Below are 26,086 nucleotides of genomic sequence, written 5' to 3'. Positions count from 1 at the left end.
GAAACAGGAGACAGGGTGAGGGTGGAGGCCTAGGCATGCACACCATCAGTGTAAACTCTAGGTAGAGGGTCAGTCAGGATTTCCCTAGTCTGAGGGAAATTGCAGGGGCCCAGGTTATTAGCTCTTGCCCACCTAGGCTTCCCGTGACATTATAATCGGCCTTGAAAAAAAAAAAAAAAGGGGTTTCCTCTTTTTTGTTTTGTCATGGATTCCATGACTTCCATAACCCGCCAGTTGGAGGCGCTGTCCCTACAGGTCACTGAGTTAAGGGGGGCAGTGCAGCAACAGGGACTAGCAGTATCTAATGTGCAAGCTGGAGCGACAGGTAGCGTTGCTGAGCCTAAGTTTCCTTTGCCTGAAAAGTTTGCTGGGGAACGCAGTAAATTTGTTTCTTTTCGTGAAGCTTGCAAATTATATTTCCGTATGCGCCCGATCTCCTCGGGTAATGAGGCTCAGCGTGTGGGTCTGGTGTTGTCATTGTTAAGCGGGGATCCCCAAGCATGGGCGTTTTCTTTGCCATCTGATTCTGCTGCATTTGACTCTGTGGAGAGTTTTTTTTCCTTTCTTGGAAACATTTACGATGAGCCTGACAGAATGGCTCTAGCAGAATCTAAGATACGCACTATTCGCCAGGGGGAGCGAGTTTCAGAGGATTACTGTTCTGAATTTCGTCGCTGGGCGGTCAACACACAGGAATGATCCAGCGCTGCGGAGTCAGTTTATTCATGGGGTTTCTGGAAGGGTTAAAAAAGCCCTTCTGATGTACGAGACTCCTGCTTCTCTAGATTCCGCTATGAGTCTGGTTGTCCGCATTGATCGCCGTTTGCGTCAGGGGGAGCATTAGACACCGCCTATGGGAGAGGGTTTAGATTCACGTGTGGCTGCTGCAGGTGAGCCCACGGAGCCTATGCAAATCGCAGGGGTGTCACATGTGAAGCGTCGAGCCCCTGAGCTCAGGAAGCAGGGAGCCTGTTTTTACTGCGGTAAAACTGGTCATTTTATTAACATCTGTCCTCTGCTGTCTAAGAAAAATGCAACGGCGGAAAACTTCTAAGCTCAGAGGGTGTGGAGGAGGCCAATCTGAGCTTATGTATATCCTCCATGGTGGTTTCTCAATGCATGCTCCCTGCTAAGGTTATCGCTGGCAGTGAGCTGCCAATTACTGTTTTTGTGGATAGTGGTTCAGCCACAAATCTCATTGATGAGGAGTTTGCACGCACAGCAGGTTTTAGGATTGAAAAACTGCCTCATCCTATCCGCGTGGTCACCATCAATGCTGCTCCTCTCTCACAGGGGGAGATTACTGAGTTTGTGGCTGAGGTGAAACTCCACATTGTGGTTCTACATTCTGAGCAGGTTACATGTAAGGTGCTCAGGAATCTTCCTGCTCAGGTGGTTTTGGGTTTTCCATGGTTGTCTATGCACAACCCGGTTATTGACTGGAAAACTCAGGACATAATTCAGTGGAGCGAGTTCTGCCAGGAGAATTGCCTGGCCACATGTGATAAATATGAAGGGGGCACCACGGATTATATAATGGGATCACCCTGACCTCCAAAACAGTACATCAAAAAACAACAAAGAAAAAGACGAAGGTCATATGAATGGGGATCACCACACATTGGATTTAGCAAAAAGTAGAAACAATTTTATTATGGTGCAAAAACACATGAAACAAGCAATACAGAAAACAGACAGTTAAAAACAATTAAAAAAGCAACACACTTGTTCCTTAGAACCATGGCCCTTAATAAGGCCTGCACCTGCGCTAGGGCAAATAGGGCAATGTCACATAGCATGAATACCTATATGGACACCACTGTACATACACTTAGTAATGCAATGAAATAGGCCCACAATAAAGTATACCCGGTGATCACTATGAGAGACAATCCTCTGACCCTGTATCATAAGCACCGTATACACCAGAGGGTTCTGCCATAAGTGCAGACTAATGTTCTCCCTCATACAGGCATGACCCTCACTTTAGCATGCACAGAGGTGAGTGGCCTCACACAAATCACTGAATAAGGTCTACAGGTAAAATACCGAACATAGACCTCCATGTGTAGCCATACCATACAATACCATGGACATGTGCAGCCAAGTGGATAGCGCAAGTGGAAGAGGGACCCAACGCGTGTCGCCCCGCAAAGGAGGCTTCGTCAGGGGTCACTGACCCCTGACGAAGCCTCCTTTGCGGGGCGACACGCGTTGGGTCCCTCTTCCACTTGCGCTATCCACTTGGCTGCACATGTCCATGGTATTGTATGGTATGGCTACACATGGAGGTCTATGTTCGGTATTTTACCTGTAGACCTTATTCAGTGATTTGTGTGAGGCCACTCACCTCTGTGCATGCTAAAGTGAGGGTCATGCCTGTATGAGGGAGAACATTAGTCTGCACTTATGGCAGAACCCTCTGGTGTATACGGTGCTTATGATACAGGGTCAGAGGATTGTCTCTCATAGTGATCACCGGGTATACTTTATTGTGGGCCTATTTCATTGCATTACTAAGTGTATGTACAGTGGTGTCCATATAGGTATTCATGCTATGTGACATTGCCCTATTTGCCCTAGCGCAGGTGCAGGCCTTATTAAGGGCCATGGTTCTAAGGAACAAGTGTGTTGCTTTTTTAATTGTTTTTAACTGTCTGTTTTCTGTATTGCTTGTTTCATGTGTTTTTGCAGCATAATAAAATTGTTTCTACTTTTTGCTAAATCCAATGTGTGGTGATCCCCATTCATATGACCTTCGTCTTTTTCTTTGTTGTTTTTTGATGCCTGGCCACATGTGTGGCTGCGGTGACTTCAAGCGTTCCGGAGTCACTTCTGGATTTTGTGGATGTGTTCTCTGAGAAGGGTTGTTCAGAGTTGCCACCACATCGTCCCTATGACTGTACTATCAGGTTTAAACCAGGGGCCAAATTGCCTAAAGCAAGGATGTTTAACATCTCCGGTCCGGAGAGACAAGCGTTAAAGGATTACATTGCTGAAAGTTTGAGCAAAGGGCACATCAGGCCTTCATCCTCGCCTGTGGCAGCAGGGTTCTTCTTCGTGAAGAAGAAAGATGGCGGAATACGCCCGTGTTTGGATTTCAGGGAGTTGAACCAGATTACGGTTCGTGATCCATACCCTATGCCACTGATACCAGATTTGTTCAACCAGGTGGCAGGTGCTAAATGGTTTACCAAGCTTGACCTCGGGGGTGTACAACCTCATAAGAGTCCGTCAAGGTGATGAGTGGAAGATGGCTTTTAATACCCCTGAGGGTCATTTTGAAAATTTGGTGATGCCATTTGGGTTGACTAACGCACCTGCAGTGTTCCAACATTTCATTAATGATGTGTTCTCGCATGTTTTGGGGAAATTCGTTATCGTGTACCTAGATGACATTCTCATATATTCTTGCGACCGTGATACTCATTTAGATCATGTCAGGCAGGTGTTACAGCTTCTCAGAGAGAATAAGCTGTATGCTAAACTTGAGAAATGTGTATTTTCTGTTCAAGAGTTGCCTTTCTTGGGTTATATTGTGTCTACTTCTGGTTTTAAAATGGACGCCGCTAAGGTGCAAGCGGTGCTGCATTGGGAACGGCCTGATAACCTGAAAGCACTTCAGCGGTTCCTTGGGTTCTCTAACTACTATAGGAAATTTATCAAGGATTTTTCCATCATTGCTAAACCGCTAACTGACATGACTAAAAAGGGTACCAATTTCTCCGTTTGGCCTGAGATTGCTGTGCGCGCATTTGAATTTCTTAAGAACAGTTTTGTTTCAGTCCCCATTCTTGTGCAGCCAGACGTATCAAAACCTTTTGTGGTGGAAGTCGATGCGTCTGAGGTTGGTGTGGGGGCAGTATTATCACAAGGCTCATCTTTGAGTGATTTGCGTCCATGCGCCTATTTTTCCAAGAAACTGTCGCCCGCCGAACGTAACTATGATATCGGCAACAGGGAGTTGTTGGCAATCAAGCTGGCCTTTGAGGAATGGCGACACTTCTTGAAGGGGTCGGTTCATCAGGTTACTGTTATTACCGATCATAAGAATTTGCTTTATTTGGAGTCTGCCAAGCGTCTGTCCCCCAGGCAGGCTCGCTGGGCATTGCTTTTCACGTGGTTCAATTTTGTTGTCACTTACAGACCGGGGTCTAAAAACACTAAGGCAGATGCTCTGTCCAGGTGTTTTCCGGGGGGAGAACCTCGGGAGGATCCAGTCCCATCCTCCAAAATGGTGTTGAAACTCCTAAACCCTTTATCCAATTTTAATGTGGATACCCTCAAATGAAAGCTGAAAGTCTGAACTTCAACTGCATCTGAATCGTTTTGTTTAAAATTTATTGTGGTAATGTCTAGAACCAAAATTAGAATAATGTTGTCTCTGTCCAAATATATATGGACCTAACTGTATATACAGTGTGTGTATATATACATATATTTATATTCATATATAATATATTCTCTATCAATATACATAAGTTCTTATCTAAATATGCAGAATAATGTGGGCTAGGTCAGGCCTGTACTTCACTGGTTTATGTAGATTTCCCTTTCAGAAAATTCCTAGTAAAAAAAAAAAATATATATATATTATATTGCATCCACTGCAATTATTCTTGCATGCTATAATTTCTGTCTAGGAAGCACGGTCAGGGCCTGTTCGTGAGTGCAAGTCGTACACCGGACAGGTCACGGTTTTATGTGGGTTACACATGTAGAATTGTTTGCTATTTATAGTTGCGTAATGAATGAAGACCCCAGCAGACGGACCTGGTGTAGGGCGAAGACATTGCAGTAGATTGCCCATAGCATGGCATATCCAGAGCCTACAGCAATGCCTGTAATAAAAGGAGACTGTCAGCTGCACGTCTGCTGGTCACTTGTGGAAATACAGGCAATAGTGGCGTGTTTGGCAAAAACTGATCTGGCAGACAAAAAAAAGGACTCTTGATGCAATAATATAAATGGCACGGCATAAAGCTAATAAGAATGGGGCGTATGGATAAATATCTCATAAATCCCATAGGATTGTGTGTGATGAGGCAATTAATACAACTGTTCATGCACAGGGAATGTTTAATTGGGCACCAGTTCCCTGCTTTCATTAACTTTCTGGATATTTAACTATTATTATACAGATTTGAGTTGACATTGACTTTTTTATTTTCTTTGCCAGTGAATACATCCGAGGATGAAATCGACGACGATGCAATAGCTGAAACGCAGCTTTTTTGTACTGACGCAGAATCAATAGGACTAAGTGCCCAAGCGACTCCAGAACCCGTGGAAAGAAGTGTAAATGAAACTATCCAGTCATCAAGTGATGAGCAAGAATCTGAAAGGGACGTCCAACAATTGTCTCATGAAACAATGTCTCTGGATGCTACACAACCAGTCTCCCAGTGCTTGTCTGACAGAGGTTCTCAAGAGACTGGTACGTTGCTGCACCTTAAGAGGGAGGTTCCAGCCTCAGCCTGGATGAAAGGCCTTCAGCAAGAAGGAGAATCTGCAGATCTGGAAGGAGGCAGTGAAACAGAAAATGCTACCAAAACTGATGAGCAATCGCTGAAATTGGAGCTTGAAGCCACGCAGTTGAATGTTGAAGAAGGTCCATTGGTACAGGAACCTCCAGCGCAGACAATTACCCCAACATACGAAGATAATCAGGGATCTGACGTACCATCAGAGACGATAGAGCAGCCGCGAGATGATGAAGAGACACAGGCCACGGATAATGATGCCACTCAGACTTACAGCCTCGATGTCCCAAATTCAGATAGTGGTACCACACAAGTCCCAGGTTCAGATAGTGGTACCGCACAAGTCTCAGGTTCAGATAGTGGTACCGCACAAGTCTCAGGTTCAGATAGTGGTACCGCACATGTCCCAGGTTCAGATAGTGGTACCGCACATGTCCCAGGTTCAGATAGTGGTACCGCACATGTCCCAGGATCAGATAGTGGTACCGCACATGTCCCAGGTTCAGATAGTGGTACCGCACATGTCCCAGGTTCAGATAGTGGTACCGCACAAGCCCCAGGTTCAGATAGTGGTACCGCACAAGCTTGCAGTCTGTCTAAAGAAACCGCAGGGGATGGCGCCACTGCCAGTGTACATAGAGATGGGACAGAAAACGAAACCACGCAGGCGGTAGAGCCAAGCATTACAGCTGCGGAGGAAGTAGCGCCTGAGACGTCTACTGTAGGCATCAGGAAGCTGTCTTCAAGGAGAGGTTAGTGGTCATGATCGGATTCAAGTTATCAAGGGACTATGATCATTTGCAAGTTGCTCAAATTCATGTAAATTAACAATTTCTTATACAATGCCACCTATTTATTAGGCCATCTGGCATACAGTTAGCCACAACTTATGACTTGGCATTCAGAGCCCATGCTAAGGTGCACCCACTGTACTGAAGTGTCAGGCGTGCAGTCATTCATATTAAATGCTAATAGGGAGTCTGTTACCGAGGTAGATAAGTATATGCTGACTCAACTGCAGGTCCTACTATGTCCGATGAATTCTTCCTAAATGCTTTCAGGTCAATAAACAACGTGAAACGTGAGCCAATCAGTTTGGTAGCTTAATTTACTTGTAGGTGGCACGCTCCATGTATGTCAGCATAGACTTACATTACTGCTGCCCTTTACTTTCTCCCTGCTAATGTCCGCTGCAGGCGCACATAGCGATAGCTAAAAGAATACGAATATCTTGCGCTAGGTTCACGCTATACTGTATTTGTGGCCAATGGCGGGAGATATAAGCCTGACAGTGGCTACAGTCTGGCTGCTGAGACATCCGTCCACCATAAGGACGCTCTATAAGAAAACTAACAGTGCACGGTACACGTTTCTTTGCATTAGCCCTCTGTATAGGAAAGCAAAAATGGGATCTGGAAGAATACCCTTTTGGCAATGTTACTTTAAACATTGGAAAAACCTCTCCATGAATACTGTCGGCCAAGTGTACCAAGGCATCTTCCTTACGCAACAAATTGCAAGCTGTGTGTTAAGGCCCCGTCTCACTTAGCGACGCTAAAGCGATCCCGACAACGATACGACCTGTCAGGGATCGTTGCTGCGTCGCTATGAGGTCGCTGGTGAGATGTCAAACAGTGAGATCTTCCCAACGATCGCTGCTGCGATCTCACTGTTTGACATCTCACCAGCGACCTGTACAACGATGTCACATGGGAGCTATTATGACGATTCAGTGTCTGAGTCGTCAACGAGGTCGTCGGTAAGGTGTCAAACACAGCGATGTGTGCTACCCAGCGGGACCTCAACGATCAAAAAAAGGTCCAGGCCATTCCGACACGACCAGCGATCTCACAGCAGGGGCCTGGTCGCTGCTACGTGTCACACATAGCGAGATCGCTACTGAGGTCGCTGTTGCGTCACAAAACTTGTGACTCAGCAGCGATCTCGCTAGCGATCTCGCTTAGTGAGACGGGGCTTTAGTGTACAGACCTGTGATTATAGCAGCCTCAGTGCTGACTCATAGTGTGTAACATGAAGGAAGGGTAGAAACACCTGACTCTGACCAAGTTTCGGCTCCATTACCACATAGCAGACATTCATAACAGCTTCCATCTGATCAATTAGGAGCCCAAACGTCAGAGCTCTATCCTTATAAGACCTAAGAGTGCTGTAAAGTTTCCTTTTTTTACTGGAGTAATGCATTAATTACTCAGGTAGGTGTCATAAACTCTTATGACTGAATTTGAAATCCTAATATTTAAAGGGAACCTGTCAGCAGGATTGTGCCCAGGTTCACTTTAAGCAGCTTCTTTATTGCAAAGAGCAGATTTTGCCTGCAGAAAAAAAACGCGGCAAAAACTCGGTGGCTGCTTTCACACTAGCGTCGTACGACGCACGTCGCAATGCGTCATTTTGGAGGAAAAAACGCATCCTGCAAAATTGCTTGCAGGATGCGTTTTTTCTCCATAGACTTGCATTAGCGACGCATTGCCACACGTCGCAACCGTCGTGCGACGGATGCGTCGTGTTGCGTTGGACCGTCGGCACAAAAAGTTACATGTAACTTTTTTTGTGCGTTGTGTCCGCCATTTCCGACTGCCCATGCGCGGACGGAACTCCGCCCCCGCCTCCCCGGACATCACAATGGGGCAGCGGATGCGTTGTAAAACTGCATCCGCTGCCCCGTTGTGTTTTTTACTCACAGTTTGCGTCGCATTGCGCAGTGCTCACGATCAGGAATTGGCAGCGCTTTGGACACGGCTTTAATATTTTCTGCCCAATAGGAACATGTCATGTGAACTTCACAATGCTTCTTTCCATGGCTGCATGGGTATAACATCCTCTTTATTATGTAATATTTTTTTCAGTACATTTTCTTGTCTAAGTGCCTCAAAATGTTTTTGCTTTTCAATACGTTCAGCACATTAAAAAATATAATGGATTTACTTGTTCTTTTGTTGCATTAATGCTTTTATGTATCACAGGTCTAAGCAGAAGTAAGAAAAATGAAGAATCTGAAAAGAACATTCAGGTGAGTAAATCCTATTGATTCACGCAGACAGGAGTTTGGTAACCTCTCTCCCCTATGTTTTCTCACATAAGAGTTGCTCCGTTGCGAAATTGCTCATTATATTGCTGCTCAGTGCAGACTTTTCCAACAAACTTCCTAGTTGCGTTAAATTTCTCTCCATAGTACGTAAAACAAATTACACATTGCACTCGTCATTTACCTCCTCTCTTTGTTCAGCAGACTCCATCGGAAATAAAAGAGCAGCTAGAACAGGCTTCTGCAGGCTCAGGTTCCCAAAGGGAGAAACCGGATGAACAAAGTGCAGGTGAACCACAACTGTCTGAGCCAGAGAAAAAAGAGGTAGAAGCCGAGAAAGAAACGAGAAGAAGAGGAGGGAGGAGAGTTGCAGAATCGCAGGTCGAAACTACAGCAAAGGAAGAAGTTCCTGTCGCAATAACTTTTCGAAAGAGAACCAGAAAGAATTCCTCAGAGGCTGATCTATCAGCCTCAGGAATTAATGAGCAGTGTGGTAGGAGGCAAGTTTCTAGAAAGAGTGCAAGAAAATTAATTAATGAAGAGGAACTTGAGCAGTCTGCTTCCAAAATTGAGGAGAGTCTTGCCACAGAAATCCTACCAGTAAATCCTCCTGGTGAGATAGAAAGTCTGACAGAAGATGACAACAAAGGTATCTCGGTCGTACCGACAACCAAGGTGTCATGTGATCAAGCTTCTTTGGAGAACAAGGAAATCGCATGCCCCGAGACATCTATATCATCACCTGTTATTGAAATCAATGAGCCTTTAGAGTCCAATAAAAATAAGAAACCGGCAAAAAACAAAAGACAAGTTGCAGTGAAGCTGAAGAATGAAGCACGATCTGTTGATATCCCAGAGAAAGACCAAGATGAAAATAAAGAAATTCAGAAGAAGGATGAGAGCAAACAATCAGAGAAGGTAATACAAGAAGAAAGTCAAGGAAGAAAAGCAAATCGGAAATCTCGTGTTAAGCCACCAGAATCGGACAAAAGTGAGGACACCCCAGCAAATAAATCGGAAGAAAGCAGAAAGGTTGAAGAAGTCTGTCCACCTGATATAACTTCTGGGAATGAAAAATCAAGAAGAACACGGAGGAGTCTGAAGGAGGAAACTAAAGAAGAACCTGAACACATACAAGAGGTCGAGAGAAAAACCAGGCGGAGTGCAAGTGTGAAAAATGCTGAACCAAAAAATAAAGAAAATAAACAAGAAAACCAGGAGGATAAGCCAACAAGTAATAAAATGCAGAAAATAACCAAAAATAAGTCAAAGGAGGAAACCACAAAACCAGAAGAAGATATTAAAATTGAAGATCATACAGTAGTTAGAAAATCAAGGAGAACACAGAAGAATGTTAAGGAAGAACAGGAAACTGAAGATAATAAAGAAGCCCATGAAACATCCAACAGTGACTCTCAAACATCCAGACGAAGTAGAAGAGAAAATCGAGAAGTCAGTATGGTGAAAGAAGAAATAGTAAAGGAAACCACCTCTAGAAGAACCAGGAGACACTCAAAGGAAGAAGAGGATGTGAAATTGGAAGAAGACCAAAATAAAAAGCCTAAGAGGACTAAAAGGGACTCGAAGGAAGAGTCAAAGATTGAAGAAACAGTTGAGGAAAGTTTTCATGAAGTCAAAAAAGTTGAAAAAAAGACCACACGTAAAACTAGAAAAAATCTCAAGGATGACGAAAAAGAGTCAAAACAGACTGAGGACAACTCCAAATCTGAAAGATCGACAAGGACACGAGCAAAGACTTCTAATGAAAGCCGAGAGTCCAACGAAGAGTTAGAAGTGAAGAAGACTGCAGAGGAGGAGAGCAGCAAATTGTCCCCGCAGGAGAAATCTCAGCCTGCAGTTGGGAGGGGCAGACGAGCTGCTAAAAAAGAAGATATACCTCAGGTTTCCACCCCTGTTTCTTCAAGAAAGCGAGGTCAAGCAACAAAGGCAGAAGAAGTGAAACGGAAGAAATCTGAGAAGGAAGAAGATCAAAAAGAAGAAGAGTTAGAAATGGTAGAAACACCAAAAAGTCGAAAAGGGAGGCCAAGAAAATTAATTTCAGTATCGGAAAATTCACAGACTGTAAAGGTAAGAGGAAATGGTGTTTATCTGGAAAAATCTTTAATAGGCAGAAACTCTGGGATGAAAGAGGGTCTCTGGGTATAGTTTTCACTAGGTTAAAATTCTAAAAAAACAAAAGCTGTAACCCACAGGTACTTTATAGTATTTGTTTACAATCTGCAGCAGTGACATCACATCTACAGTGCAAGTGACTGCTGCAGCCTATCATGGAGCTCAGTGGCTGGTTTCATCTAGATTGTCAGGGCAACAGACCTAAGTGATTGGCTGCAGTGGTTACGTGCTTTAGATGTGACATCACTACTGCAAAACATGGGTCAGAGCAGTGGTGAAGAGGTGTTCCCGGAGCTGCAAAGGGGGATGAGTAACAGCACTTAGCAATTTTCGCTTGATTAAAACAATAAGCTGAAGAAATTTTATGTGTGGACACCCCTTAACCCCTGGGCCATTATCCGTTTTTGTTTTTTGATCTTCTTCTTCCCAGAGCCGTAATTTTTTATTTTATTTTTTTATGTGTAAATATGGCCATATGAGGGTTTGTTTTTTGCGGGACGAGTTGTACTTTTTAATGACACCATTGGTTTTAACATATCGTTTGCTGGAAAACAGGAAAAAAATTCCAAGTTCGGTGAAATTGCAAAAAATGTGGAATTCCACACTTTTTTTTTTTTTATTTCTTTTTACCATGTTCACTAAATGCTAAAACTGACCTGCAATTATGATTCTCTAGGTCATTACGAGTTCATAGACACCAAACATGTCTAGGTTATTTTTAAGTGGTGAAAAAAAAAATGCGCCATTACTCTGTCGCCTCATTGGGGGACACAGGACCATGGGTGTTATACTGCTGTCCACTAGGAGGCAACACTATGCATAATCTGAAAAAGAACCGTGGCTCTTCCTCTGCCTTATACACCCCTGGACGGCGTCAGCCTTCTCCAGTTTTTCTTAGTGTCGCATAGGAGGCACACCTAAGAAATTTTTTTAGTCCGTTTTTTTTCCGACAGATTATAGATGAAGAAAAGTGGGTCTCCTGTGAGACTCCCGGCATGGCTCCTTCCTCGGCCCCCTATTACGGGGTGCCCGGTTGAAGTAGAGATGGCTGTTCCCCATTCCCTCGGGTGCTGGTTCGAAGTCGAGACCCCCCCTCCTTCCCCGATTCCTTTTGGTTTCTGGGTTGAGGTCGAGGCGAGGATAAAGCCCCCTGATGGTGACAGCAGCACCCTCTCTAATCCCCCTTTGGGGGCATTAGGTTGAGACACCTCAGGTAAGGCCTGTACAGGCAGCACTCTACAGCTCCCAGCAGCATGGGCCAGCACACTGCGCCTGCATCCAGGGACCCCAGCCCAGCTGCGGGCTCCTGTCGGGGCCGGGGGGAGTGCAGGCAGGCATGGCACATCTGAGACACTGCGCCCCTGTCTCTGCAGCAGCACCATCTCTATACTGCCTCAGAGGGACCCCTCACTGGGCCCCCCCTTCCACTTATAGCCCCACCGCTATCCTGCCTTTAAATCCGGTGCGGGGGGGTCTGGTTCAGATCCGACCCCCTCCCGGACTTTCGCGCCGGCCTGGAGCCTTGCTTTTACTCTGCTGTGAATCCATATTCCCTATAAGGCTCCCCTATAGGTTCCTCTGCATAGCACCCCTGTAGGGTCCTCTGCATAGCCAGCCCTTCTGCAGTCTGTGCACTATGCCGGGCTCAAGGTCCAAGAGAACCAGGCAGGACTGCTATTATGCATTCTGCACAGCCTGCAGGACTGCTCTCCCCAGCGGCAGCACGTACCCGCACTGCCAGGACTGCATCCAGACTACTGTGTCAGAGCCCCAAGAAGCCCCCTGCCAATGCTTCGGTGTCTAATGCCACGCCGGAATGGGTCACTCAGATGTCGCAATCTATGACGCAGTCTATAGATAACCTAACCTCCACATTGCTTCAGGCTCAGCAGAGTCATGCCTCGGCTATGACCGCTACCCAGCAAAGGGAGAGCTTGACTCAGGAACAGGACGACCCTGGCACATCCACGTCTAGGTCAGGACGCAAGCGGACCCATAGGTCAAGTCCATGTGCGTCATCCCATAGCACACGGTCATCCCCTTCCAGGGAGAGACACCGTAGTTCCAGGTCATCTGGACTGTCCCCTTCCAGGGGCAGACAATGCAGATCTCCGCAATCCCCGACCAGAGAAGGCCTCCTCCCCAGCTCACCCAGCAAGGGAAGCCTCAGTGATACACAGGATTCGGAAGGCATCTGTGACTCCGACTCAGACAAGGAAACGGAGGGGTCCCTGATCCTAATCCCCCCTAGCAACACAGCGCTAGTTGAGGACTTAATCTCTTCCATTCATCGGGTGCTGGACATTTTTGATCCGCCACCAGAGGCCCCAGAACATAAGATTTCCTTTGAAGGACCTCTGAAGCCGCCTAAGGTTTTCTCTATCCACTCAGAGTTTAAGGCGATCCTTAGAAAGCAGCTCTCACAGCCTGAGAAAAAATTTGCTAATCGTAAATATCTGGAGGCGAGGTACCCCTTCCCGCAGAAGGACACCAAGGAATGGACAGATCCACCCGAAGTGGACCCCCAGTCGCTAGACTAGCAGCACAGACCCTCCTTTCACTGCCAGATAGCTCAACCCTCAGGGACGCAGCAGACCGGCAGGTAGAACGCATGGCTCATTCAATTTTCGAGTCTGCAGGGGCATCCCTGGCTCCCGCATTCGCTTCAGTTTGGGCTGCCAAGGCCATTCTGGCCTGGGCCAAAAATTTACAAGCTGGCCTCCAAGCATCCGCTCCTGAGCTGTCGGACCAAGCGGTTCAAATAGCAGTTGTAGCAGATTACATGCTTCATGCAGCTCTGGATTCAGCAAGGGGCGTAGCGGGGATAGCATCAATCGCCATCACAATTCAGCGTATCCTCTGGCTGCGGGAATGGAAAGTGGACGCAGCCTCGAAGTCCCTCACCCACCTCCCCTACCTCAGTGGGTGACTTTTCAGTGAACAGTTGGACACGATGATATCCAACGCCACTGGGGTAAGAGTACCTCTCTTCCCCAACTGAAATCTAAACGCACTTACAAGAAGTGTAATCAAATTCGATTCCGATCCTTTCGGAACTCCTCGGGGGGGGGGGGGGGGGGGGGGGGGGTCCGTCTCGCGTCCAGCACAAAATCGTAACCGTTCCCCACGCAGGGACAACTCACGATTGACGCAAAGGACGGACAAGACCTGGCAGTCAAAAGCAGGCCAGTCTAAGCCCAGAGGAGAAAAATCTCACTTTTTCCTCATCATGACTCACGGCCTACGGAAGACACCACACCCGTAGGCGGCCGACCTTTGCTCTTTCATAAAGTCTGGCTGCCTATTACAGAAGACAGGTGGGTCAGGGAACTAGTGTCTTCCGGATACAAGATAGAGTTCACCTTCAACCCACCGGACCGATTTTTCCTCTCTGTCCCCCCCAAGGCTTGTGCCTTCCAACAAGCGGTCTCCTCGCTTTTTCAAGCAGGAGTCATAGAACCGGTCCCCCCGGCCTTGCGCTTCCGAGGGTTCTACTCCAATCTATTCGTAGTCCCCAAGAAAGGAGGCAGCGTACGGCCCATGCTGGACCTAAAACAACTCAACAAATACGTACGGGTTTGTCCCTTCGGTCCATCATTGCTTCCATGGAGAAGGGAGAATGTCTTGCCTCTATAGACATACAAGACGCATACCTGCATATTCCGATTGCACCTGCCCATCAGAGATTTCTCAGGTTCGCAATTGACCAGGACCACTACCACCAGTTCGTGGCTCTCCCGTTCGGACTCGCCACGGCTCCGAGTGTTTAACAAAGTCATGGCAGCCACCATGGACGTCCTGCACTCCAGAGGCATAGTAGTCGTTCCATACTTGGACGACCTACTCATCAAGGCTCCCACCTTCAAGGACTGCGAGCTCAGTGTCTCAATCACAATCGACATTCTGAGTCGCATGGGCTGGTTAGTCAATCTACAAAAGTCATCACCAACCCCAAGTCAGTCTCTGACATTCCTGGGAATGCTATTCAACACCTCCTGGGGACTAGTGCTCCTTCCCAAGGACAAGGCACACCCTCCTCCGCAAACCCCCTCGATCTCTCCAGTTTGCCATGAGAGTCCTCCGCAGGATGGTGGGGGCAGCAATACAAGCGGTCCCATTTGCCCAGTTTCACCTCAGACCTCTCCAGCTAGCCATTCTCAAGTCCTGGGACAGGAATCCCTTTTCTCTCGACAGGGAGTTCCAGCTAACGTCGTCAACCAGGAGGTCTCTGCACTGGTGGCTCAAGCCAACCTCGCTAGCAAAGGGGAAATCCTTTCTCACAGGTCATTGGAAGGTTCTGTCCACCGATGCGAGCCTGACGGGTTGGGGTGCGGTGCACCTACACCACAGGGCACAGGGCAAGTGGTCCCCATTGGAAGCGACCATGCCCATCAACATCCTGGAACTTCTTGCCATCCTTCTGGCATTGAGGGCCTTCCATCACTTACTGACAGCCTCTAACATCAGAATACAGTCAGACAATGCCACGGCTGTGGCATATGTGAACCACCAAGGAGGGACCCGCAGCACCCAGGGGATGCGAGAAGTGTCACATCCTCCACTGGGCGGAGGACACAGGGTCGGTTCTCTCGGCAGTCTACATTCTGGGTGTGGACAGCTGGGAAGCAGACTTCCTCAGCTGACAAGGAATAGACTCGGGAGAGTGGTCTCTCCATCCCGAAATTTTTCGCCAGATCTGCCATCGCTGGGGGACCCCGAATGTGGACCTAATGGCATCCCACTTCAATGCCAAGGTCTCCAACTTCATGGCCAGAACACACGATCCGGGGTAGCTCAGAGTAAACGCTCTGGTTCAGGACTGGACCCAGTTCCAGCTCCTGTACATTTTTCCACCTCTCCCCCTGATATCCAGAGTGGTGAGGAAAATCAAGCAAGAAGGAGTTCCAACCATCCTAATCGCACCGGACTGGCCCAGACGTACATGGTACGCCGACATCGTACAACTTACAGCAGACGCCCCCTGGCGCCTCCCCAACCGCCCGGATCTCCTATCACAAGGCCCGTTCTACCACCAGAACTCAGGGGCCCTCAATTTGATGGTGTGGCCCTTGAAACCTGGGTTCTAACCCAGGCAGGACTCTTGCCGAATGTTATTAGGACTATGATCAGGGCACGGAAGCCAGCCTCTGCCAAGATCTATTACCGTACCTGGAAAGCTTTCTTTACCTGGTGCGAATCTCGTGACCAGACCCCTTTCCCTTATTCTCTCCCCAAACTACTTGATTTTCTCCAATCGGGTCTGGAGGCCAGGCTGTCAGCCCTCTCAGTGCTTTTTCAAAGGCGCATTGCTAACAAGCAGCAAGTAAGGACATTCCTTCAGGGGGTTTCCAGATTGGTTCCCCCCTACAGACGACCACTAGAAACGTGGGACCTCAACGTGGTCCTGACAGCATTGCAGCAACTACCCTTCGAACCCCTTAAGGAGGTCCCGCTCCGCCTTCTATCCCAGAAGGTGGTTTTCGTGGTGGGAATCACCTCGCTACGCAGGGTGTCTGAACTGACAGCACTCTCCTGCAGATGGCCCTTCCTGGTTTTTCACCACGACAAGGTAGTCCTCTGTACGGTCCCATCCTTCCTTCCGAAGGTTGTGTCCAACTTCCACCTCAATGAGGAAATTTCTCTGCCTTCCTTTTGTCCGGTCCTGGTTCATTGAGTGGAGAAGGCTCTGCATACGCTTGACCTTGTCAGGGCATTGCGTATATATGTGTCTAGGACTGCGTCCTTCCGGAGGTCTGATTCTCTTTTCCTTCTTCTGGAAGGCGGCCGCAAGGGTCTGCCAGCTTCCAAAGCTACCCTTGCCTTGTGGATCAAATCCACCATATAAGAGGTCTACCGCCTTAAGAATTCTCCTCTTCCGGCCGGTATTACGGCCCACTCTACACGGGCGGTAGGGGCCTCCTGGACCATTCGGCACCAGGCTTCAGCACAAGTGTGTAAGGTGGCCACTTGGACTAGCCTACACACTTTTACTAAACACTACAGAGTTCATACCCAGTCCTCAGTGGACGCGAGCCTGGGTAGACTGGTTCTGCAGGCGACGGTGCCCCAAGTTTAGGGGCCTGTCTGCACAATATTCGTCCATTGCTTCCCACCCAGGGACTGCTTTGGGACGTCCCATGGTCCTGTGTCCCCCAATGAGGCGACAGAGTAAAGGAGATTTTTGTGTACTCACCGTAAAATCTCTTTCTCTTAGCCTCTAATTGGGGGACACAGCTCCCACCCTGTTGCCCTTTACGGGCCGTTGTTACTGTTGAGTTCTCATATTGTTTTCTTGAGCTCGTACATAGTTGCCTTCTTATAGGCATGGTTATGTTATTCATGTTACGTTCCTCCTAACTTTTGCACAAAACTGAAGAAGGCTGACGCCATCCAGGGGTGTATACTGCAGAGGAGGAGCCACGGTTAATCTTTCTCAGATTATGCATAGTGTCACCTCCTAGTATACAGCAGTATAACACCCATGGTCCTGTGTCCCCCAATTCGAGACTAAGAGAGAGAGATTTTACGGCGAGTACACAAAAATCTTCTTTTTCCAAGACATGTTGCGTTTTTTATTTTTCGTGATTTGGGGCTGAGGGCTTATTTTTTGCGCACCGAGCCGACATTTTTGATACCAATTTGGTGTATATACGATCTTTTAATCTCCCATTATTGCATTTTTACAATGTAGTGGCAACCAAACAAAAACTTAATTATGGCGTTTTGATTTTTTTTTTCTTGTTACGGCGTTTACCGATCGGGTTAATTATTTTTTTTTTATATTGATCAGATGATTCTGAAAGCGGCGATATTAGAGATTGACAGCGGTATTTTACGGGTTAACAGCCATGGATGGAACGCGATTCCACCCGTGGCTGTTAGAGGCACATGGCAGCTGTTCAAAACGGCTGACATGTGCCGGGAAAGATGTGAGCTCAGCGTTGGAGCCCACATCAAAGGGAAAGTTTCCGACGTGTATTATTACGGCCAATGTCGGGAAGGGGTTATAAGGAACCTGTCACGTCCAGAGCTCTATACCTGCTCATATTGCTCTGAAGCTCTTATGTCTGTATGTCTTACATTAAGGAAATCTCCCCACCTGATCCATCCCCATCTCGAGGCACCCGCAAAAGTTCTGCATTAAGTACCACACCAGAGGCCAGAACACCTCGACGCACCAACAGAACATCCACTTCAGTCGCTGCTACCAGTCCGTATGTTGCTCAGTCGGGATCTGCTCCTAAGGTTTGTCTTGACTGAAGCTGTCATGATGTTTACATGGTTCCTAATCCTAACATGTTCATGCTTTATACTTGATTTCATCCCTATTCTTTTTTTTTTTTTTTTTTCGCCACTGATGTTTGTATTTCTCTTTCAGATTCTGTTCACCGGTGTGGTGGATACGGAAGGCGAGGAGGCGATCCGTTCTTTGGGTGGAGAGATTGCAGAATCTGTGTTTGACTGTACCCACCTTGTAACTGACCGGGTCCGAAGAACTGTGAAATTTCTCTGTGCCCTCGCAAGGGGTATTCCCATTGTCACTCTTGCCTGGATAGAGAAGGTGCAAATGTGTTACTCTTATCCTTTAACCCCTTCCCGACCTTTGACGCATACGCTGCGTCATGAAAGTCGGTGCCAATCCGACTTGTGATGCACCGTACGCGTCATGGAGGGATCGCGTCCCTGCAGATCGGGTGAAAGGGTTAACTCCAATTTCACCCGATCTGCAGGGACAGGGGGAGTTGTACTTTAGCCCAGGGGGGGTGGCTTTGCCCCACGTGGCTACGATCGCTCTGATTGGCTGTTGAAAGTGCAACAGCCAATCAGAGCAATTTGCAATATTTCACCTATGAAAATGGTGAAATATTGCAATCCAGCCATGGCCGATGCTGCAATATCATCGGCCATGGCTGGAAATCCTGATCTGCCCCCCCCCCCCCCCCCCCACTGGCACCGATCTGCTCCCCGGTCCTCCGTTCAGTCCGGTACTCCCCTGCGTCCGCCTGTCCGCTCCCCCGTCCTAGTGTCCGCTCCCCCCTGTGCTCCTATCCACCCCCCTGTGCTCCGATTCACCCCACCACCACCCCTTCATATTTACCGATTCTCCCGGAGTCGGTCCGTCTTCTCCCTGGGCGATGCCATCTTCCAAAATGGCGGGCGCATGCGCAGTGCGCCCGCCGAATCTGCCGGCCGGCAGATTCGTTCAATGTACATTTTGATCACTGTGATATAACCCATCACAGTGATCAAAATAAAAAAAATAGTAAATGAACCCCCCCTTTATCACCCCCATAGGTAGGGACAATAATAAAATAAAGAAAATATATATTTTTTTTTTTTCGGTTAGGGGTAGGGTTAGGGGTAGAGTTACGGGTAGGGTTAGGGCTAGGGTAAGGCTATGTGCACACGTATTCTGGTACTCATCGGATTTTTCCGCAGCGACTTTGATAAATCCGCAGTGCAAAACCGCTGCGGATTTACCACGGTTTTTCTGCAGTTTTTCTGCAGATTTCACTGCTGTTTTACAACTGCGTTTTCTATTGGAACAGTTGTAAAACCGCTGCGGAATCTGCAGAAAGAAGTGACATGCTGCGGAATGTAAACCGCTGCGTTTCCACGCATTTTTTCCGCAGCATGTGCACAGCGTTTTTTGTTTCCCATAGCTTTGCATTCAACTGTAAACTCATGGGAAACTGCTGCTGCGGACCCGCAGCTGCGGAAACGCTGCTGCGGACCCGCAGCTGCGGAAACGCTGCTGCGGACCCGCAGCTGCGGAAACGCTGCTGCGGACCCGCAGCTGCGGAAACGCTGCTGCGGACCCGCAGCTGCGGAAACGCTGCTGCGGACCCGCAGCTGCGGAAACGCTGCTGCGGACCCGCTGCTGCGGAAACGCTGTTGCGGACCCGCTGCTGCGGAAACGCTGCTGCGGACCCGCTGCTGCGGAAACGCTGCTGCGGACCCGCAGCGTTTTTTGCAGCGTGTGCACATACCCTTAGAATTAGGCTATGTGCACATGGTGCGGATTTGGCTGCGGATCCGCAGCGGATTGGCCACTGCAGATTCGTAGCAGTGTTCCATCAGGTTTACAGTACCATGTAAACCTATGGAAAACCAAATCCGCTGTGCCCATGATGCGGAAAATACCACGCAGAAATGCTGCGTTGTATTTTCCGCAGCATGTCAATTCTTTGTGTGGATTCCGCAGCGTTTTACACCTGTTCCTCAATAGCAATCCGCAGGTGTAATCCGCACAAAAAACACTGGAAATCTGCGGTAAATCTGCATGTAAAACGCAGTGCCTTTTACCTGCGGATTTTTTAAAAATGGTGCGAAAAAAATCTCACACGAATCCGCAACGTGGGCACATAGCCTTAGGGTTGGAATTAGAGTTAGGGTTGGAATTAGGGCCGGGGTTGGAAATAGGGTTAAGATTAGGCTTGTGGTTAGGGTTATGGTTAGGGGTGTGTTGGGGTTAGGGTTGTGGTTAGGGTTAGGATTAGCATTAGGGTTAGGGGTGTGTTGGGGTTAGGGTTGTGGTTAGGGGTGTGTTGGGGTTAGGGTTGTGATTAGGGTTATGGCTAGAGTTGGCATTAGGGTTAGGGGTGTGTTGGGGTTAGTGTTGAAGTTAGAATTGAGGGGTTTCCACTGTTTAGGCACATCAGGGGTCTCCAAACGCAACATGGCGCCACCATTGATTCCAGCCAATCTTGCGTTCAAAAAGTCAAATGGTGCTCCCTCCCTTCCGGGCCCTGACGTGCGCCCAAACAGTGGTTTACCCCCACATATGGGGTACCAGCATACTCAGGACAAACTGGGCAACAACTATTGGGGTCCAATTTCTCCTGTTACCCTTGGGAAAATAAAAAAATTGCGGGCTAAAAAATCATTTTTGAGGAAAGAAAAATGATTTTTTATTTTCACAGCTCTGCGTTGTAAACTTCTGTGAAGCACTTGGGGGTTCAAAGTGCTCACCACATATCTAGATAAGTTCCATGGGGGGTCTAGTTTCCAAAATGGGGTCACTCGTGGGGGGTTTCTACTGTTTAGGCACATCAGGGGCTCTGCAAACGTAACATGATGCCCGCAGGCCATTCCATCAAAGTCTGCAATACAAAGCGTCACTACTTCCCTTCCGAGCCCCGGCATGTGCCCAAACAGTGGTTTTCCCCCACATATGGGGTATCGGCGTACTCAGGAGAAACTGGACAACAACTTCTGGGGTCCAATTTCTCCTGTTACGCTTGGGAAAATAAAAAATTGAGGGCTAAAAAATCATTTTTGAGAAAAGAAATTATTTTTTATTTTCATGGCTCTGCGTTATAAATTTCTGTGAAGCACTTGGGGGTTCAAAGTGCTCACCACACATCTAGATTAGTTCCTTGGGAGGTCTAGTTTCCAAAATGGGGTCACTTGTCGGGGAGCTCCAATGTTTAGGCACACAGGGGCTCTCCAAACGCGACATGGTGTCCGCTAATGATTGGAGCTAATTTTCCATTCAAAAAGCCAAATGGCGTGCCTTCCCTTCCGAGCCCTGCCGTGCGCCCAAACAGTGGTTTACCCCCACATATGGGGTATCATCGTACTCAGGACAAACTGGACAACAACATTTGGGGTCCAATTTCTCCTGTTACCCTTGGGAAAATAAAAAATTCCGGGCTAAAAATCATTTTTGAGGAAAGAAAAATTATTTTTTATTTTCACGGCTCTGCGGTATAAACTTCGGTAAAGCACCTGGGGGTTTAAAGTGCTCACTATGCATCTAGATAAGTTCCTTGGGGGGTCTAGTTTCTAAAATGGGGTCACTTGTAGGGGAGCTCCAATATTTAGGCACACAGGGGCTCTCCAAACGCGACATGGTGTCCGCTAACGATTGGAGCTAATTTTCCATTCAAAAGTCAAATGGCGCGCCTTCCCTTCCGAGCCTTGCCATGCACCCATACAATGGTTTACCCCCACATATGAGGTATCGGCGTACTCAGGAGAAATTGCCCAACAAATTTTAGGATCCATTTTCTCCTGTTGCCCATGTGAAAATGAAAAAATTGAGGCTAAAAAAAATTGTGTGGAAAAAAAAAGTACTTTTTCATTTTTATGGATCAATTTGTGAAGCACCTGAGGGTTTAAAGTGCTCACTATGCTTCTAGATAAGTTCCTTGGGGGGTCTAGTTTCCAAAATGGGCTCACTTGTGGGGGAGCTCCAATGTTTAGGCACACGGGGGCTCTCCAAACGCAACATGGTGTCCGCTAAAGATTGGAGCCAATTTTTCCTTCAAAAAGTCAAATGGCGCTCCTTCCCTTCCGAGCCCTGCTGTGAGCCCAAACAGTGGTTTACCCCCACATATGAGGTATCAGCGTACTCAGGACAAATTGGACAACAACCTTCGTGGTCCAGTTTCTCCTTTTACCCTTGGGAAAATAAAAAAATTGTTTCTAAAAGATCATTTTTGTGACTAAAAATTTAAATGTTCATTTTTTCCTTCCATGTTGCTTCTACTGCTGTGAAGCACCTGAAGGGTTAATAAACTTCTTGAATGTGGTTTTGAGCACCTTGAGGGGTGCAGTTTTTAGAATGGTGTCACTTTTGGGTATTTTCAGCCATATAGAACCCTCAAACTGACTTCAAATGTGAGGTGGTCCCTAAAAAAAATGGTTTTGTAAATTTTGTTTTAAAAATGAGAAATCACTGGTCAAATTTTAACTTTTATAACTTCCTAGCAAAAAAAAATTTTGTTTCCAAAATTGTGCTGATGTAAAGTAGACATGTGGGAAATGTTATTTATTAACTATTTTGTGTCACATAACTCTCTGGTTTAACAGGATAAAAATTCAAAATGTGAAAATTGCGAAATTTTCAAAATTTTCGCCAAATTTCCGTTTTTTTCACAAATAAACTCAGAAATTATCGACCTAAATTTACCACTAACATGAAGCCCAATATGTCACGAAAAAACAATCTCAGAACCGCTAGGATCCGTTGAAGCGTTCCTGCGTTATTACCTCATAAAGGGACACTGGTCAGAATTGCAAAAAACGGCCAGGTCATTAAGGTCAAAATAGGCTGGGTCATGAAGGGGTTAATATATGTCATCGATGCCAGATTAGTGGTGGCCAGATGTACACCATGTACAGAGCAGATCACCACAGCTCCGTACATTGTTTTGTGTCCGCCTTCAGTTTCTGCTGCTGTTTCGATTCTCTGTAGTGGATAATTTCTTCAATCTTGAATTTTCTTTGCAGTGTAAGAAGAGCGGATGCTTCTTGTCCCCAACTGGATTTCTCGTTAATGATAAAGAACAGGAGAAAACCTATAACTTCATGTTGTCACAATCTTTGCAGAAAGCGAAGAAGCGACCACTTTTAGAGGTACCCAAAGTCATTTTTCAGCCATAAGTCCTCTTGCATACTTAAAGCAAAAGAATCTCAATAGGTTACTATATGTCTGGACTACACAAAGACTCTAGCGGTCTATTATTGTTTTTAAAGAGATTTTTTTTAAATCGCATAGGCCTTTTAATTCTGAGCAGATCTATGGGTCCCCCACTGCTTGCCTTAGAAGTGTGCAGCTTGGGAGACGAGAGCACACTCAACTACGTACGCAAGACACCTGTAGTATAATTTTATCATACTAGTAACTCATAAATGGATGTTAGCGGCATATTTCTAAGAATAATAGGAAATGGCACACCCTTTTAACATTGAGATGCACACAGCGCAGTGGTCTAAGGCTATGTGCACACGTTGCAGTTTTTACTGCGGATCTGCAGCGTTTTTGACGCTGCGGATTTGCAGCAGTTTTCCATGCGGTGTACGGTACTATGTTAACCTATGGAAAATAAAAACCGCTGTACACATGCTGCGGAAAAAAACGCACGGCAACGCAGCGGTTTATTTTCCGCAGCATGTCAATTCTTTGTGCGGAATCCACAGCGGTTTGACACCTGCTCCATATTAAAAAACCGCAGTAGAATCCGCACAAAATCCGCAGTAAAACCGCAATAAATCCGCAGGAAAAACAGTGTTTTTGCCCTGCGGATTTATCAAAATCAGTGCGGAAAAATCCGCACACCAGTCCGCAGCGTGTGCACATAGCCTCAAAGCTCCTCCAGGCAGGTGGTTTAGCCATTTGTGCAGCTATTTATGCAGAGTGATACTAAATAGCCGCTGCTTTTTTTGCATAATTGGATTTGTCATTGTAGGGCTATGAAATTCATGTAACTGCGAATGTCAAACCTGAACCCGACCACATGAAAGATATCATTCGTTGCAGTGGAGCGACCTTCCTCCCTAAATTGCCTCGGTCATTCAAGGTAAATAAGAACATGAATGTCATTAGTGAACATATTAAGCTGACTTTGACTTCAGCCCATGTGATCTTTGCTGACTTTATATTCTTAGGAAAAATGTGTTATTGTATCCTGTCCTGAAGACGCTGCTCGTTGCAAGTCAGTCCCAGCATCGGTTCCCATCACATCAGCGGAGTTTATCCTCAGTGGAATCTTGCGTCAGGAAGTAAACCCAACGGCGTACCTGCTGAACCCCACGGCGCCGGACACTGGGCCCACCCCAGCTAAGCGGAGGCGCTGAGTCTGTACAGAGACCTCTCACCATTTATTGCATAGTATTATTCGCTTTGTGCAGTTTTTTTTTTTTCTTCCTGGAATTTGCATTGGAGATGTGGAGCAGCTGTACGGGGGTCACAATCAACACAGGGGTCTTCTCATATTGGTAGAACAGTGGACCGCCAAGTACCACTTCTGTTTCCACAAGTGAAGATTAACATGTAAAAGTGTTTTTTTCCAATATGCACATGACAAGAATAGAAACCAAATTTTATCTGTTCACCCGTATTAATATTGTGAGGGATTGGTATAACATGACAATTCTCTTTTTGGTGTTTGTTCCTTTTATCACGCACAATCCTCTTCGGTCCTCCACTTTTTATTTTTATCCTAATGCCTCTAAAATAAAGTATATAATTGTTCTATAAGGCATTACTAAAAATGTCTTACTGCTTTTTGTTTCTACACCTTTGGTACAGATCTGTTTCTTCATGGTAACAGTTAAAGCCTCTGTAGACTGATCCTATTAGTTATTTTCCCTCCCATTTGATAGGTTATTGAGAAGTAAATGATGGAAAAAAAAAGTATAAATTCAGAATCTGACTGTACAGAATTGGTTATCTGTTACAATGGAGACACTTTGGGCTGTAGAAACTAAAACAATAATACATTCTTAATTATGCCCTAGTGCCAATATGAAGGTAAATATTGCCTTTAAATCTGTTTTGCAAATTTTTCCCGGATGTATTACTGCATAAGATTGGAATAGTCCCTTAGCTTCAGTTATTGCTTCTTACCAAGTTCCCAATAGTCAGAAGTGAATCGGCTAAATGTTGCAGTGGTAGTAAAAGCGTAACTGTAATTTTTATTTCATAAATCAATTGTACGCGTGAAAATAAGCAACTTTTGTAATTTCTCATCCCAGAACTCTGCTTCTTTTGCTTCCTGAACTGTTTGTTCACTCTCCATTACAGATGAGCGAGTATGCTCGTTACTCGAGATTTCCGAGCACGCTCGGGTGATCTCCGAGTATTTTGGGCATGCTCAGAGATTGTTTGTGTCGCTGCAGCTGCATGATTTGTGGCTGCTAGACAGTCTGAATACATGTGGGGGTTGCCTGTTTGTTAGGGAATCATGTGTTCAGGCTGTCTAGCAGCAGCAAATCATGCAGCTGCGGCGACACAAACTAAAGCTCCGAGCAGGCCCAAAATACTCGGAGATCACCCGAGCACTCGCTCATCACTACTCTCCATACAATTTTCCTATTGGCAGCGAAGGGCATTCACTAGCTTTAGATTTCGAGCTGTTGTTAATTTTAATCAGTTTGTAAGGCCTAGAAGTTCTCCTTGCACTCGAAAGTCGACACTAAGAAGTGAATTCCTCTGATGGGGTCACGTAGTCATGAAAAAGACTCTCTGCATGTTTGACATTGTAGACTGTATAGATATCTTGTGTCTAGACCGGGGATCCCTGACACGTTGCAAATTCTCTACCTGTATATAGTGCTCAGCATTCCTGTACATAATAAAACACGTGCTATTTTGTATTCTTGTTTTCAGTCTTTCCCCCGCCCCCTTTATTTAATAACTTATAACCTTTCATGGTCCACCAACTCTGATTTAGTTTATGCAATAACTTCTATCTTATTACAAACCACGAGCACAAAATTATTGTACCTCCGCAACCTAATTCATACCTCGGACAAAATGTCATGGTGCTGGGCTGCGAGGCTATGCAACTATTGCAAAACTATACTCATCGTGGGCAGTCGGAGCTTGCTGTTTGGTCATGTACTGTTAAAGTTGGGAGTGCCAAAACAGAGAGAGGACAATCATACTTCAAAAATACTACTTACACCATTATTG

At 46.5% G+C, this 26,086-nt stretch overlaps 1 protein-coding gene across 4 annotated transcripts in view; it reads left to right on the top strand.

Annotated features, from left to right (window-relative positions):
* Positions 1–25,765, top strand: part of MDC1 (mediator of DNA damage checkpoint 1) — a 35,353-nt gene extending 9,588 nt beyond the window's left edge. For 2 of the 4 annotated variants that reach the window (XM_077285955.1, XM_077285958.1), the window contains exons 9-16: positions 5,180–6,235; positions 8,468–8,514; positions 8,734–10,617; positions 17,749–17,907; positions 18,041–18,223; positions 22,900–23,025; positions 23,859–23,969; positions 24,058–25,765. In XM_077285955.1, the coding sequence (XP_077142070.1) occupies positions 5,180–6,235; positions 8,468–8,514; positions 8,734–10,617; positions 17,749–17,907; positions 18,041–18,223; positions 22,900–23,025; positions 23,859–23,969; positions 24,058–24,246 (3,755 nt within the window). In that variant the 3' untranslated portion in view covers positions 24,247–25,765. Of the gene's footprint in view, positions 1–5,179; positions 6,236–8,467; positions 8,515–8,730; positions 10,618–17,748; positions 17,908–18,040; positions 18,224–22,899; positions 23,026–23,858; positions 23,970–24,057 lie in introns of all 4 variants that reach the window. The other 2 variants (XM_077285954.1, XM_077285957.1) reach the window with 1 other exon arrangement.
* Positions 25,766–26,086: the final 321 nt, after the last annotated feature.

Source organism: Ranitomeya variabilis, chromosome 2 (genome assembly GCF_051348905.1).
Source record: "Ranitomeya variabilis isolate aRanVar5 chromosome 2, aRanVar5.hap1, whole genome shotgun sequence".
Taxonomy (NCBI): Eukaryota; Metazoa; Chordata; class Amphibia; order Anura; family Dendrobatidae; genus Ranitomeya; species Ranitomeya variabilis.
The sequence above is the reverse complement of the archived record's forward strand: the minus strand, read 5'-3'. Positions and strand labels throughout refer to the sequence as shown.